Here is a 16,094-nt window from a genome sequence, read left to right on the forward strand (position 1 = left end):
CACCTTCCTGACCGATGATCATTTCCATCTAGAACGAACAAGAGCAGCTGATACACTACTGCAAGTTCCCCTCTGAACTACTCATCATTCTAACTTGGAAATATATCACTGTTGCTTCACTATCATTTCTTCAAATTTCCTGAAATTCCCTCCCAAAGGGCATTGTGAGTCAACCTAATGGATTGCAGCGATTCAAGAAGGCTGTTCCCCATCACCATCTCAAAGGCAACCAGGGATGGGCAATAAAATGCTGGCCAGCCAGCAACATCTATGTCCCATCAGTGAATGTAGAAAAAACAGATCTCGTCTCACCCTTTTGCTTTTCAAGGAGAACAGTCTCAACATCTTGTGTGATTTTTAACTTTGTACACCCCAGTCCAACACCGGCATCTCCAAATCAGTCTCAACATCTTCACTCTATCCTCATCTCTGAAGTTTCACATTTTTGGAACCACTCCTGTAACTCATTTCTGTACTCTCGCACATCTTTTCTAAAATGTGGTGCACACAACTATACAAAATACTCTAGCTGAGGTTAAAATAAAAAGTCAAAATCCTGTAACTCTTTTTAATCACACGGTGGATGCAATAAAGGAATTGTTCAGGGGAACTGGGAAAGGCAGATAATTTAAGCAGATATTTTCCCATCAAGTTGGCAAATGAAGTATAATGTGGAAAAATGTGATGTAGTTCATTTCGGAGGGAGAACAAAAACTAGAATATTATTTCAATGGAGAAATACTGCAGAAAGTGGCAGCATGTAGCAGGTGGAGTTTGGTATGTGCAAGTGTGAGATTATCCATTTCAAATTGAAAAAGGATAAATCAGGGTTTTCTTTTAGAGAGCACAAAGTTCAACAAAATTTGAGGGTTCAGATATAGCTCTTTAAAATGCCACAAACAGATGCAGAAAATAGTCAAGAAAGCTCATGGAATGATGGCCTTCAGATCTAAAGGTCTGGATATAAGGATGCAGATGTTATGCTGACGTTATACAAAACCCAGGTTAGAGCCCACTTGGAGTACTATCAACAGATCTGGACACCACACCTTAGGAAGAATATTTTCGTCTGGAAAGTGTTCAAAGCAGGTTTGTAAGGATGATACCTGGACTTCAGGGGCTATGATATGATATGAGACAAATTAGGCCCCTATTTTGTAGAATTTAGAATTTTAATGGGGAATCTAATCAAGGTTTTCAGGATATTAACAAGGAAAGACAATGTATATAAAGATAAAATCTTTCCACTGGTTGAAGATTCTAGAAACAAGCGATATAGTCTAAGAATTAGTAAATATTAGGGGCATGGAATGGCCTGCCTGCAACTGTAGTAGCCTCGCCTACATTAAGGGCAATTTAATGGGCACTGGACATACATATGGATAATAATGGAATGGTGTAGGTTAGATGGGCATCAGATTAATTTCATAAGTCGGCACAACATCAGGGACCAAAAGATCTGTACTGCACTGTAATGTTCAGGAGGCCATTCAGGAGAGATGTTAGAGTCACAATCATAGAGCCATAGACATGCACAACACAGAAACAGACCCTTTGGTCCAACTCATCCATGCCGATCAGATATCTCAACCTAATCTAGTCCCATTTGCCAGTACCCGGCCTATATCCCTCCAAACTCTTCCTATTCATTTACCCTATACAGGTGTCTGTTATATACCCAAATGGCTAGTTCTCCCTATGTTCTATGAGGTATAACCTTGCTAACCATGAGGAACCTTGTTGAACTGAAGTCCATATAGATCACCTATTGGAACCTATTGGAGAAAATTCTGAAGTACAGAATTAGTCTCCACTTGGATAGGTAAGGTTTGATCAGGAATAGTCAGCGTGGCTTTGTCAGAGAAAGGGCATGCATAACAAATCTGGCTGAACCTTTCATGAAGGTGACCAAGTGTATCAATGAGGGTAGTGCAGTTGATGTAGTTTATATTGATTTAAGCAAGGCCTTTGACATGGTAGATTAATAAATAAGATACAGGCTCATGGGATCCAGAGAAATTTAACATGTTTGATCCAAAATCACCTTAGTGGCAAGAGAGAGACGGTGGTGGTAAAATGTTGCTTTGTGACTGGAGACCAGTATCCAGTCGCATAACACAGGGATCAGAATGTTTATGATAGATACAAATGATGTAGATGAGAATGTGTGGGAGAAGATAAGATAGGCCAAGTGTATGGCAATGATGAAGAATGATTTAGGTGACAGGAAGATTAGGGTTGGTCAGATGGGCATATCAGTGGCAGATGGAATTTAACCCTGATAAATGTCAGGTAATGCACTTTGACAGAGGAACAAAACAAGGGAATACTTAATGAATGGCAGGATGTTAAGAAGCTCAAAGGAACAAAGGGATCTTGGGTGTTTATCAACAGATCCCTGAAGGTGGCAAGACAGGCTACTTGTGAAAATGCATATGGGAAAGGTCTGGATGGGATGCTCTTCAGAGGGTCAGTGTGAACTTGTTCGGCTGAATGGCCAGTTCCCCCAATGTGGGGATTCTAGTCTCTTCTAGGTGTAGATGATTATGAGGGGCATGGACATGCAATTGTCTCCTGAGTGTGGGGCTCAGCTGCTCATGGTTCAGGCAGCAGGTTCTGCTGAACTCACATGGCTACATTATTGTCACAGAGTCATAGAGATGTACAGCACAGAAACAGAGCCTTCGGTCCAACTCATCTATGCTGACCAGATATCCCAACCTAATCTAGTCCCATTTGCCAGCACTCGGCCCATATCCCTCCAAACCTTTCCTATTCATATACCCATCCACTTCTTCTGGCAGCTCATTCCATAAACGCACCACTCTCTGCGTGAAAACGTTGCCCCTTAGGTCCCTTTTATATCTTTACCCTCTCACCCAAAATCTATGCCCTCCAGTTCTGGACTCCCCCACCCCAGGGAAAAGACTTTGTCTATTTATCCTATCCATTCCCCTCATGATTCTATAAACCTCTATGAGGTCACTCCTCAGCCTTCGACGCTCCAGGGAAAACAGCCCCATCCTGTTCAGCCTCTCCCTATAGCTCAAACCCTCTAACCCTGGCAACATCCTTGTAAATCTTTTCTGAAGCCTTTCAAGTTTCACAACATCCTTCCGATAGGAAGGAGACCAGAATTGCACGCAATATTTCAAAAGCAGCCTAACCAACATCCTGTACATCCACAACATGACCTCCCAACTCCTATATTCAATGCTCTGACCAATAAAGGAAAGCATACCAAATGCCTTCTTCACTATCCTATCTACATATGACTCAATTTTCAAGGAGCTTTGAACCTGCACTCTAAGTTCTCTTTGTTCAGCAGCACTGCCAAGGACCTTAACATTAAGTGTATAAGTCCTGTTAAGATTTTCTTTCCCAAAATACAACACCTTGCATTTATCTAAATTAAACTCCATCTGCCACTCCTCAGCCCATTGGCTCATCTGATCAAGATCCTATTGTAATCTGAGGTAACCTTCTTCACTGTCCACTACTCTTCCAATTTTGGTGTCATCTGCAAACTTACTAACCATACCTCGAGCAGTTTTTAGCAAATAGAATAAAGGAGAGCCCTAAAGCTTTCTATAGGTATATGAGGAATAAAAGGATGATTAGGGTAGGAATAGGGCCAATCAAAGACAGAAGTAGGAAGTTGAGTGTGGACCCTGTGAATATCGGAGAGGTGCTAAATGAACATTCTCATTGGTTTGCACTCAGGAAAAGGAGAATATTGTAGAGCAGAAGAATGAGGTACGAGATATTAGACTAGAAAGGATCGAGGTTAGTTATGAACAGGTGTTATCAATTCTGGAAGGAGTGAAAGTAGACAAGTCCACTGTGTCGGATGGGATTATCCAAAGATTCTCTGGAAAGCTAGGGAGGAGATAGCAGAGCCTTTGGCTTTGATATTTGAGTCGTCATTGTCTATAGACTTGGTACCAGAGGACTGGAGGATTGCAAATGTTGTGCCCTTGTTCAAGAAGGGCAGTAGAGTTGTCTCAGGTAATTATAAACCAGTGAGCCTTACTTCTGTTGTAGGAAAAGTTTTGGAAAGGATTATAAGAGATAAGATTTATAATCATCTAGCAGGGAAGAGACTTTGTCTATTTATCCTACCCATGCCCCTCATTGTCCTATAAACCTTTAAACCTCTATGAGGTAACTCCTCACCCTTCGACGCTCTAGGGAAAATAGCCCCAGCCTGTTCAGCCTCTCCCTATAGCTCACACCCTCTAACCCTGGCAACATCCTTGTAAATCTTTTCTGAAGCCTTTCAAGTTTCACAACATCCTTCCGATAGGAAGGAGACCAGAATTGCACGCAATATTTCAAAAGTGGCCTAACCAATGGCCTGTACATCCACAACATGACCTGCCAACTCCTGTACTCAATACTCTGACCAATAACGAAATGCATAACAAGTGCCTTCTTCACTATCCTATTCACTTGCAACTCCACTTTCAAGGAGCTATGAAACTACACTCCAAGGTCTCTTTGTTCAGCAACACTTCCTCAGACCTTACCATTAAGTGTATAAGTCTTGGTAAGATTTACCTTGCCAAAATGTAGCACTTCGCATTGATCTAAATTAAACTCCATCTGCCACTCCTCAGCCCATTGGCCCATCTGATCAAGATCCCGTTTTAATCTGAGGTAACCTTCTTCGCTGTCCCCTACACCTCCAATTTTGCTGTAATCTGCAAACTTACAAACTATACCTCTTATGCTCAAATCCAAATCATTTATATAAATGATGAAAAGTAGTGGACCCAGCACCAATCCTTTTGGCACTCCAGTGGTCACAGGCCTCCAGTCTGAAAAACAACTCTTCACCACCACCCTCTGTCTTCTACCTTCGAGCCTGTTATGTACCTAAATGGCTAGTTCTCCCTATATTCCATGAGGTATAACCTTGCTAACCAGTCTCCTATGAGGAACTTTGACGAACTGAAGTCCATATAGATCACGTCCAACACTCCACCCTCATCAATCCTCTTTGCTACTTCTTCAAAAAACTCAATCAAGTTTGTGAGACATGATTTCCCACGCACAAAGCCATGTTCGACTATCCCTAATCAGTCCTGGCCTTTCCAAATACGTGTAAACCTGTCCTTCAGGATTCCCTCCAACAACTTGTCCACCAGGACGTCAGGCTCACCGGTCTATAGTTCCCTGGCTTGTCCTTCCTACCTTTCTTAAACAGAGGCACCACATTAGCCAACCTCCAGTCTTCTGGCACCTCACCTGTGACTATCGATGATACAAATATAACTTGAATTAGAATTTGAATTCAATAGTAATCTGGAAACAAAAGTTTAATGACCGTAAACCATTGCTAGTTGTCAGGAAAAAGCCATTTGGTTCATTAAATGGTCTTTAGGGTCTTTTTGCAAGAGGCCCAGCAATCACTTTCCCAGCTTCTCACAGAGTTCCAGGGTACATCTGACCAGGTCCCGGGGATTTATCCACCTTTATGCATTTCAAGACATCCAGCATTTCCTCCTCTGTAATATGGACATTTTTCAAGGTGTCACCATCTATTTCCCTACATTCTATACCTGCCATATCCTTTTCCACAGTAAATAATGACGCAAAATACTTGTTTAGTATCTCCCCCATTTTCTGCAGCTCCACACAAAGGCCACCTTGTTGATCTTTGAGGGGCCCTATTTTCTCCCTAGTTACCCTTTTGTCCTTAATGTATTTGTAAGAACCCTTTGGATTCACCTTACTTCTATTTGCCAAAACTATCTCATGTCCCCTTTTTTCCCTCCTGATTTCCCTCTTAAGTATACTCCTACTGCCTTTATACTCTTCTAAGGATTCACTCGATCTATCCTGTCTCTATACCTGACATATGCTTCCTTCTTTTTCTTAAACAAACCCTCAATTTCTTTAGTCATCCAGAATTCCCTATACCCACTAGCCTTTCCTTTCACCCTAACAGGAATATACTTTCTCTGAATTCTCATTATCTTCTTTCTGAAGGCTTCCCATTTTCCAGCCGGCCCTTTACCTGCGAACATCTGCCCCAATCAGCTTTTGAAAGTTGTTGCCTAATACCATCAAAATTGGCCTTTCTCCAATTTAGAACTTCAACTTTTAGATCTGGTCTATCCTTTTCCATCACTCAAGGATGCCTACCTTGAAGAAGTTCTCCTCCTCTTTCTACAAGAAGCTCAGTGAGTCTCTCTCTCACTGCAACCCCCACGTCATTTCCTCTGCCCTGAAGCTCTTCAACCATGTACTGAAACAGACTTGGTACCACGGCCACATTTGCTTCCTCAGTGCCTACCTCCACAACCAACTGATCCCACATGGACTCCGGACTACATTCAAACCAGCACAGTTCGGATCTGAACAGGACCATCAGTACAGACTACAGATTCAAAACCACCAGCAATGGTTCTCCTTCAGGATCCTCCACTCCACACTCGCAGCAATGTGCCAGCACCTAACCTCTCTACAGTCAGCCCTGCCTCAACTGAGGGCCACACCCTCTCAGAATTGCACAGGACCCCTCCTGTACTATATCCTAAGAAGAATTCATACTCTCAACAAACAGTATTTTAACACCACGTCAAACATCAAAAACTGTAAGTACAACAAACTTTTATATACCCACCTCCATAACCAGCACTCCTCAAACATTCCAGAAGGTTCCCCTGGCCTCTAGAACTGCTCAGACGCCATTAGCCATGAGGCTGGTACAGTTACCATCCCCACGATGATCAATGATGTAAGTTTCACCCCCATCATGGCCGCTTGAACAGCCACTTCCGTCCCTCATGATTTCACATGCACCACACATGACATCACTTCCAGCCCTGATGTCATCGTGATGTCACACGTTCAGCGACTCCCGCAACGCCCCCACTGCCGTGTTCACCACCAATTCTGCACCCACCAACAACATTCATCTGTATACTGACAGGACCCTCACAGATCCCACTGTCACCATCCCCGCCCCCCCAGAACCCTGAGGGGAACACCATCCCTGCTAATAACTCCATCCCATTCCCCTTACCACCATGCCCACTACAGTTATAGGCTCTGCCCCCACTCCCAGCTCCACACCTACCCCAGGTCCTAGCTCCCAGCCCTGCCAAGTTTTCACCATCTCCCCCCAAACTCCCCCTCACTGAGGACGAACGATCAGTCCTCAGCAAAGGCCTCACCTTTATCCCCCTCTGCCCATGTGTCAATGAATTTAATACACGCCGTGATGTCGAACACCTCTTCCGCCGCCTCCGCCTCTGAGCTTACTTTCACAATCAGGACTCCCGCCCAGCTTCCGGAGATCCCTTCAAATGCCTCCAACACACTCCATCCAGCTGGACACCCCATGCTGGCCTATTACCCAAACTCGATCTCTTCATTTTCAACTGCTGCCGAGACATTAACTGCCTCAACCTGTCTACCCCCTCCCCCACTCCAACTCTCACCCTCACAATGCGCACCCCATTTCATTCCTGATGAAGGGCTTTTGCCTGAAACATCGATTTTCCTGCTCCTTGGATGCTGCCTGACCTGTTGTGTTTTTCCAGCACCACTCTAATCTAGACTTTAGGGTCCTTACGTAGTCTGGCCTACACATGACTCCAGACCCACATCAATGTGGTTAACTCTTAACTGTCTTTGGACACTTAGGGATGAGCAATAAATGCTGGTCCAGCCAGTGATGCCCACATCCCATGAATGAATAAGAAGAAGCACAATGTTTCCCTCCACTGTTCACCTTTCATATTGATGATAATCATCCAATTATTTAACTCCATGAGTTTGTTTATTTGTATCAGTCAAATCTTTTATATATTATGAATCAAACATTGCAATGAACCAATTGATTTCTTTGTATCCTGCACCCTTCTTCACCCCTCAAACCCTATGCCACTTCAATCCCAATCTTAACCCAAAAGATATGTGACACTGGAACTAATCAGAGTTTATAATCTGAAGCTAGAAGCTTTGTGTTAGGTTTGGGTATTGAGTATGTTTAAAAATTAAGTTGAGATGCTAATCAGTCATGATTGTATCAAATACCAGTCTGGGATGGTAGGACTGAATGGTCTCCTCATGTTCTTAATGCATATTGCTAAATCTATTCACTGAACCACTGGAAGGACAAATTTCGAAATCAATTTGTGGCAGAGGATTTGAGTATTCTGTTCCTGCACTCACCTCTTGGGTCCACTTGGGTTAGATAGTACAAGGTACAACTGTTAGCTCCATTTGATTTGATCAAGTAGCCAGTCTGAAGTGAGACTGCTCGCACAATATCCTTCTTTGGGGGATATTTCTGGAAATAAAGATATAGATAGTGATAACAGTTAATAATCTTGAACTGAGAAAAGATATTTCTGTGCAGCAGTGGTTTCTCTTCCCAAAGACACAATCACTTCAATGCCTGGGTCTATTGTTTTGTCACCCATAATTTATTCAATCATTTGTTTTGCATAATAAGTTGAAAATCCTGACATCAATAACTTGCTCAATGCAAATCTCTGGGAATGTTCATTCCTGTGAGAATCGGCCGTTCAGAGTCAGCAAACCTCAAAGACAGAAATTTAACCAAATTGAGTTTATTCAGCCTGGATTTCCAGAGCCTCTTCCTCCAGTGAGTTGTTTGATTGTCCTTCACCACTGATAACTGAATGTAGTAGGACTGCAGAGCTTACATCTAATGCATTGGATATGAGATCACTGACTGTCTATCTCTTGCTGCATATGTCATTTGGTGGGCAGATAGGGTCCTGTTTGGTGGCTTCACTAGGCAGATACCTCAACCTTCACCAGGTTGACACCTCATTGCTTTCTTAGGTATGCCTGGTGCTGATCCTGGCATGCCCTCCTGCACTCTCCATTGAACCAAGGTTCTTCCCCAGCTTGATGGTAATGGTTGAGTGGGGGATATGCTGGGCCATGAGCTTGCAGGTTTTGTTAGAGCACGATTCTGTTGCTGCTGATGGCCCACATCACCTCATGGATGCCAGTCTTGAGCTGCTTGATTCTTTTGAGGTCTATTCTATTTATAACAGTGATAATGCCATACAACACAATGGAAGCTATCCTCAATGTGAAGGAGGCAGTTTGTTACCACTAGGACTATGTGTGGTTACTCTTACTTATATCATTTTCACCATCTACTGTTTTGATTTCGAGCCCATGATCCTAATATTATTATTATGAGACCTCTGCCTCCTACTGTCATATTGCTTCTATTTGATGTTTATTCCTATAGTATCCATCTTCCCTCAGGTTTATAGGAAACTCAGCGTCTGTGCTTTCCTGAACCCACCAGATGCCAGGATGTCTCTCTATGGTCTGAAAGTCAAGCTCTGAAGGAGCAAACACTTCAAATTCAGCCACAGTCTGGGCCACAGCCTGTAAACATTTTGTTCACACATGGAACAGTAAGATGCTCAGAATATGCTGCTTTCTCCCATTCACTGAACTATTAGCAGTGATAAAGCCTTTGTTTTGTGGAAGACCTCCACTTGAACCCTGCATTTTATATTTTGTGACATTATATGCAAGGTATTTTCAAAAGCAAAAAAACAAACCATACTTCCCATTGGACAGGAATACCTCTTCACAGAATGATACTCACTGGGTGCTTCACAGAGTAGTTGATAATCATGTAGTCATTGCCAAGAGGCAGCCAAGAACGCAGAGTAACAAAGTCTCTGTTCTTCAGTGGACTTGGACATTTCCCTAACAGAAATAAGCACAGAACATTTCACTGTCAGTAAAACTGCAATAGCTGTATTTACAATTACCGATTGTATTAAGGAGCTGTATTTACAATTACCGATTCTGGACAGGCCACTTGGTCATCATCTCCACAAGTAGAATTCTCCCAGTGCTACACCACAGCCTGTGCTCTGTGGCCATGGATCTTCCCAAGAGAAAATGATGCAGTTCTCTCTTTGAGTGAACCTGCCTCCACCACACACTCAGACACTGCATTCCAGACCCTAGTCACTTGAGTGAACCTGCCTCCTTCATGCTCTCAGGCAGTACATTCCATATCTTCACCTGATTAATGCATTCTTCATTCAAGACCTTTTCCATTCAAAGTCCATTTGCCAACCAATCAGCGCTCTCTTCTCATCCAGTAAAAAGATGTGTCCCTTTACTTTAGTATTTTGTGAATTGTTCTATTGAGTGTCAGTGTTTTTTCAGCAATGCTGAAGATAGGAGACAGTAAGGACTGCAGATGCAGGAGGTCAGAGTTAATAAATGTAAAGCTGGAAGAGCACAGCAGGTCAGACAGCATTCGAGGAGCAGGAACGTCAATGTTTTGGGCCGAACCCCTTTGTCAGGATCCTGAATGCTCAATATAGCTTTGTTGTAAGCTTTGCATTGTACCAGTTAAAGCTCTGACCTACCCATACATCGCCACTGGCAGGTTAGCCAGCTGTATACTAGCTACCAAGAATAGGAAGCAATATTTCAATTTTGTTTTTCATTCACTCATGGGATGTGATTGTTGCTGGTTAGGCCAGCATTTAATGTCCAGTTCTAGTTAAGAACATAGAAATGGAAGTAGGCAATTCAGCCCCTCAAGTCTGTTCCACAATTCAATGTCCTTCAGGAGGTGGCAGTGAGCTGCAGTCCGTGTGCTGTAGGTTGACCCACAATGCCATTACGGAGAGAATTCCAAGATTTAGACCCAGTGACAGTGAAGAAACAGCGATATATTTCCTGTCAGGATAGTGAGTGGCTTGCAGGGGGTGGTGTTCCCATTCATGTTGCCCTTGTCCTTCGAGATGGAAGTTGTCATGGGTTTGGAAGGTCTTAGGAGTCTTGGTGAGCTTTGTAGATGGTACCCACTGCTGCTACTGAGCATCTGTAGATTCATTTAAGATGCGTCTGGACGGATGCATGAGTAGGTGGGGAGCAGAGGGATCCAGATGCTTAGGAATTGGGTGACAGGTTTAGACAGTAGATTTGGATTGGCTCAGGCTTGGAAGGCTGAAGGGCTTGTTCCTGGGCTGTAATCTTTCATTGTTCTTTCTTTATTCTAATGACCACTTTGTCTTTTGCACGACTTGTACACCATTCACACTTTTGTTTCTCTAATTCCGTTAGAAGTACAATATAAATTCTAAAGACTCATGCCAGACTGAAAAAATTAATTCTGTTTCTCTCTTGGACAAATGCTGCCAGATGTACTGTACTGAGTTTTTCCAACATTCTCTGTGATGGTATCAGGTTTCCAGCATCTCCACTATTTTGCCTTAAGAACAAGGGGTGGAAGAGGGATTAGTTTTTAAGAGTAAAGCTTAACCCCTATCCCACTAATCCGTCTAAGGATGAAAATCTTCCCATGTGAGGAGTTCTTGCGGCTTTGAGTCTTTCGCTTGGGGGTGAGCCGCCTTGATAGGCGGTTCCAACCCCCCCCTTTCCCCACCCAGCTAGGCACAGGCAGAGGTTGTGGCCTCAAACCCCAACCCCTGCTGTTTGAATAGCAAAGGCAGTTTGATGAGGAATCATCTCCTCCCCCACTCACCTATTGTACTCTATGCTACTTTCTCCCCACCCCCACCCTCCTCTAGCTTATCTCTCCACGCTTCAGGCTCTCTGCCTTTATTCCTGATGAAGGGCTTTTGCCCGAAACGTCAATTTTGCTGCTCGTCGGATGCTGCCTGAACTGCTGTGCTCTTCCAGCACCACTGATCCAGAGTTTGATGAGGTTGTAGAGTGGTCGAGTTACCTTGAGTTTTCTTGCTTTCTCTCTCATTATTTGACATGAAGAAGTCATCAGCTTAAGAACTTCTTTATTTACTGTTGGTTATTATTAGTTTACTCAATGCTCCCTGAATGTGGTAGTGAATCTTTCTCCCTGCGTTAACATGTGATAGCCTTCTGTGTCTGTGAACAACCTATTTGACAAATTATACCGGTATGCGTACAGGTCCTGACTTAACTTCTGGCTCAGTCTGGAACCAGAGTCAGGACCTATGCAATTCCAATTTGCCTTTGCAGTACTTCATGAGCTTAATTATTAAGATTCTAGGGGATTTGACATGGGTAGATGCTGAAATGCTGATTCTCCTTGTGGGAGAGTCTGGGACCAGAGAGAATAATCTCGCAGTAAAGGGTCATATATTTAAGACAGAGATGACAAGGAATTTCTTTTCTCTTACGGTAGAGAATCTGTGGAAATCTTATCATAGAGGGCAGTTGCGGCTGGTTAGTTAAGTATATTCAAGACTGAGATAGACTGATTTTAAATCAGTAAGGGAAGTAAAGACGATGGGGGAAAGGCAGGAATGTGGAGTTGAGGATTGTCAGATTAGCCATGCCCTCATTGAATGGCGCAGCAGACTTGCTGGGCTGAATGGTCTACTTCTGCTGCTGTGTCTTATGACTGTATGTTCTTAAAAGGGTCTTCGGTGTTACTTACAGGAGTAATAGCCCACATCTGCATTGACTGTCAGCCGACCAATGTCATAGGTCTCAATCATATTGGTGTCCCATTTCTTCCTGTAATGTGTGTCATGGAGCACATCATAGAGGGTGGCAGCTGAAACATCTTTGCAGTTAATCCTCATCTGAAAAAGAAATGGTAGCAGTTTAGAAGGTGTTTTGATGTGATATCCTTCCTTAAATAAGGTGACCAATACTGTACACCAATACTCCAGATGTAGTCTCATTGTGTCCTGTTTAACTGAAACATAATCTCCCTTCTTTTGTATTAATTTCCTTTTTGATAAATGATAATGTTCTGTTAGCTTTCCTGGTTACTTGCTGCATTTGATGATTCATGCACCAAAACACACAGTACCCTTTGTATTGCAAAGCTCTTCAATCTCTTAACATTTAGATAATGTGCTTCTTTTTAATTCTTCTGCCAAACTGGACAGTCCTACATTAGACCCATTTGACAGATTTTTGAAAACTCAGTTAACCTTCTTATATGACTCTGTTATCTCCCTATGTCTTCTTCACAATTCATTTGTTAACCTATCTTTGTGTCATCAACTTAACAATGAAAACAAATCTTCCAGCTCAATGTGCAAACCTACATCCAGAACCAGAACTTGAGCTAAAAATCTTCTCAAAACTCATTAACAACAATTGCGTCAGTCCCGTCATCTAGAACATTTATAGGAATTAAAATTATTTACGGTCCCAGCACTGATCCATGTGACACATCATTCATTACAACTCACCAATCAGAACATGACTCATTTCTGCAAACTTTCCCTTTCCTCTTCACCAACTCATTTTCTATTTCTGAGAATATGTTACCATTAATTACTGCAATAAATTTTGATAATTTAAAATTTATTCCTGAAGTTTGTGAATCCCTGGCGCTGCCAGCATTTATTACAGATTGCTAATTGCCCAGCAGGCAGCTGAGAGTCACTGTGGGTTTGGCATCACATATAAGCCCAGGCCAGGTAAGGACAACAGTTTTCCTGCCAGTGCGGGGTTCCCGGACTATGAGTTTGGAAGCTGTAGGTGGGAGATCTCCTGAGGTGATGAGGCTCTGTATGGTCTGGGAGATGATGGTTTGGTGATGGGGGGTGGGGTCATGGTCGAGGGGGCGGTAGGAAGAGGTGTCCTCGAGTTGGCGTTTGGCTTCAGTGGTGTAGAGGTCAGTGCGCCAGACTACCACTGCGCCTCCTTTATCTGCTGGCTTGATGATGAGGTTGGGATTAGAGCAGAGGGATTGGAGGGCTGCGTGTTGTGAGGGTGAGAGGTTGGAGTGGGGGAGGGAAGTAGACAGGTTGAGGCGGTTAACGTCCTGGCGGCAGTTGGAAATGAAGAGGTCGAGGGCGGGTAATAGGCCAGCGCGGGGTGTCCAGGTGGATGCAGTGTGTTGGAGGTGGGCAAAGGGGTCCTCGGAAGGTGGGCGGGACGCCTCATCTTCCGCCTCGGAACACTTCAACCCAGGCATCAATGTGGAATTCAAGAGTTTCCTTATTTCCCCTTGCCCCACCTCATCCTAGTTCCAAACTTCCAGCTCAACACTGTCTCCATGACTTGTCCTATCTACCTTCTTTTCCACCTATCCACTCCACCCACCTCCCTGACCTATCACCTTCATCTCCTCCCCCACTCACCTATTGTACTCTATGCTACTTTCTCCCCACCCCCACCCTCCTCTAGCTTATCTCACCATGCTTCAGGCCTTTATTCCTGATGAAGGGCTTTTGCCCGAAACGTCGATTTTGCTGCTCCTCGGATGCTGCCTGAACTGCTGTTCTCGTCCAGCACCACTAATCCAAAATCTGGTTTCCAGCATCTGCAGTCATTGGTTTTACCTCGGATATTAATGGATCTGACAAGTTTTTATCAGCATTATAAGTATATCGTTGTCACTAGGCTAGCTTATTATTTCCAAATTTTTATCAAATTCCAATTTCTCTATCTGCCATAGTGAAATTTAAAGTGTTGCCCCTAAAACAAAGCCTTGGGTGTGTGCTTTACTAGCTTATGGACATTATTTTTATACCACTCACTCCCTGTGGTGGACCTTTATCAAATAACTGCAGTACCTCCACCAGCTCCCCTTCACTGCAGTATGCTGCGATGCAGAGGAAGCTGGGTGTCCTTGTGCATGAATCACAGAAGGTTGGTCTGCAGGTATGACAGGCAAATGGAATTTTGTCCTTCATTGCTTAAGGGATTGAGTTTAAAAGCAGGGAGGTTATGCTACAGCCGTACAAAGTGCTGCTGAGGCCACACCTGGAGTACTGTGTGCAGTTTTTGGTCTCATTACTTGAGAGAGGATGCACTGGCATGAAAGGGCATGCAGAGGACGTTCCTTTGGATGATTCTGAAGTTGAGGGGGTTGGTTTATGAGAAGAGATGGAGTAGTCTGGGATTATATTCATTGGAATTTAGGAGAATGAGCAGAGATATTATAGAAACATATAAAATTATGAAGGGACTCGATAAGATGGAAGTAGAGAGGATATTTCCACTGGCAGGTGGAACTAGGACAAGAGGGAATAGCCTCAAAATTAGGGGGAGCAGATTTAGAACTGAATTAAGAAGGAACTTCTTCACCCAGAAGGTTGTGAATCGATGGAATTCCCTGCCCAGGGAAGTAGTTGATGCTACTTCAGTAAATGTTTTTAAAGCTAAGACAGACTTTGTTTGAACAATAAAGCAATTAAGGGTTATGGTGAGAGGGCGGGTAAGTGGAGCTGAGGCCATAAAAAGATCAGCCATGAACTTATTGAATGGTGGAGCAGGTTCAAAGGGCCAGATGGCCTACTCCTGCTCCTAGTTCTTATGTTATTATGATCATTCAGATAAAAGAACAAAAAAGCACGGGATCAGATCCTTCGGCCCTCCAAGCCTGTGCTGATCACGCCTTAACTAAACTAAAAAACAAACCTTCTGCCCTTATTCTGTCCATATCCCTCTATTCCCTCCCTATTCATGGAACCATCCAGATGTCTCTTAAATGTTGCCAACATACTTGCTCCCACCATCTCTTCTGGCAATGCGTTCCAGGCTCCTAGCACTCTCTGCGTGAAAAACCTCCCTCGCACGTCTCCCTTAAACTTTCTGGATAAAAGCAAATTATTGCAGATGATTAGATTAGATTACTTACAATGTAGAAACAGGCCCTTCGGCCCAACAAGTCCACACTGACGAGCAACCCACCTAGATCCATTCCCCTACATTTACCCCTTCACCTAACACTACAGGCAATTTAGCATGGCCAATTCACCTGACCTGCACATTTTTAGACTGTGGGAGGAAACCAGAGCACCCGTGTGGGCGGCACGGTGGCACAGTGGTTAGCACTGCTGTCTCACAGCGCCTGAGACCCGGGTTCAATTCCCGCCTCAGGCGACTGACTGTGTGGAGTTTGCACATTCTCCCCGTGTCTGCGTGGGTTTCCTCCGGGTGCTCCGGTTTCCTCTTGCACTGTGAGGCAGCAGTGCTAACCACTGAGCCACCGTGCCACCCAGGGTCCTGGGCTCTGAAACTAAAAGTGAAAATGCTGGAAAATGTCAGCAGGTCTGGCAGTATCTGTAAGGAGAGAAAAGAGCTGACATTTTTAGTCTAACTGACCCTTTGTCAAAGTTGACTGGGTTAGTTAGATTTGAAGCTTT

General features: G+C 43.7%; 1 protein-coding gene across 1 annotated transcript in view; it reads right to left on the reverse strand.

The window, feature by feature from the left end:
• The window catches only part of stard15 (StAR-related lipid transfer (START) domain containing 15), a 164,272-nt gene that overhangs the window by 29,682 nt on the left and 118,496 nt on the right, over positions 1–16,094 (reverse strand). The window contains exons 2-4 of the mRNA XM_043711001.2: positions 12,419–12,566; positions 9,617–9,720; positions 8,188–8,305 (exon numbers count right to left, since the gene is read on the reverse strand). Of these exons, the coding sequence (XP_043566936.1) occupies positions 8,188–8,305; positions 9,617–9,720; positions 12,419–12,566 (370 nt within the window). The remainder of the gene's footprint in view (positions 1–8,187; positions 8,306–9,616; positions 9,721–12,418; positions 12,567–16,094) is intronic.

The sequence above is a fragment of the Chiloscyllium plagiosum genome, unplaced genomic scaffold (assembly GCF_037043375.1).
Source record: "Chiloscyllium plagiosum isolate Xiang-an unplaced genomic scaffold, Cpla_swu_hap1 HiC_scaffold_16, whole genome shotgun sequence".
NCBI lineage: Eukaryota > Metazoa > Chordata > Chondrichthyes > Orectolobiformes > Hemiscylliidae > Chiloscyllium > Chiloscyllium plagiosum.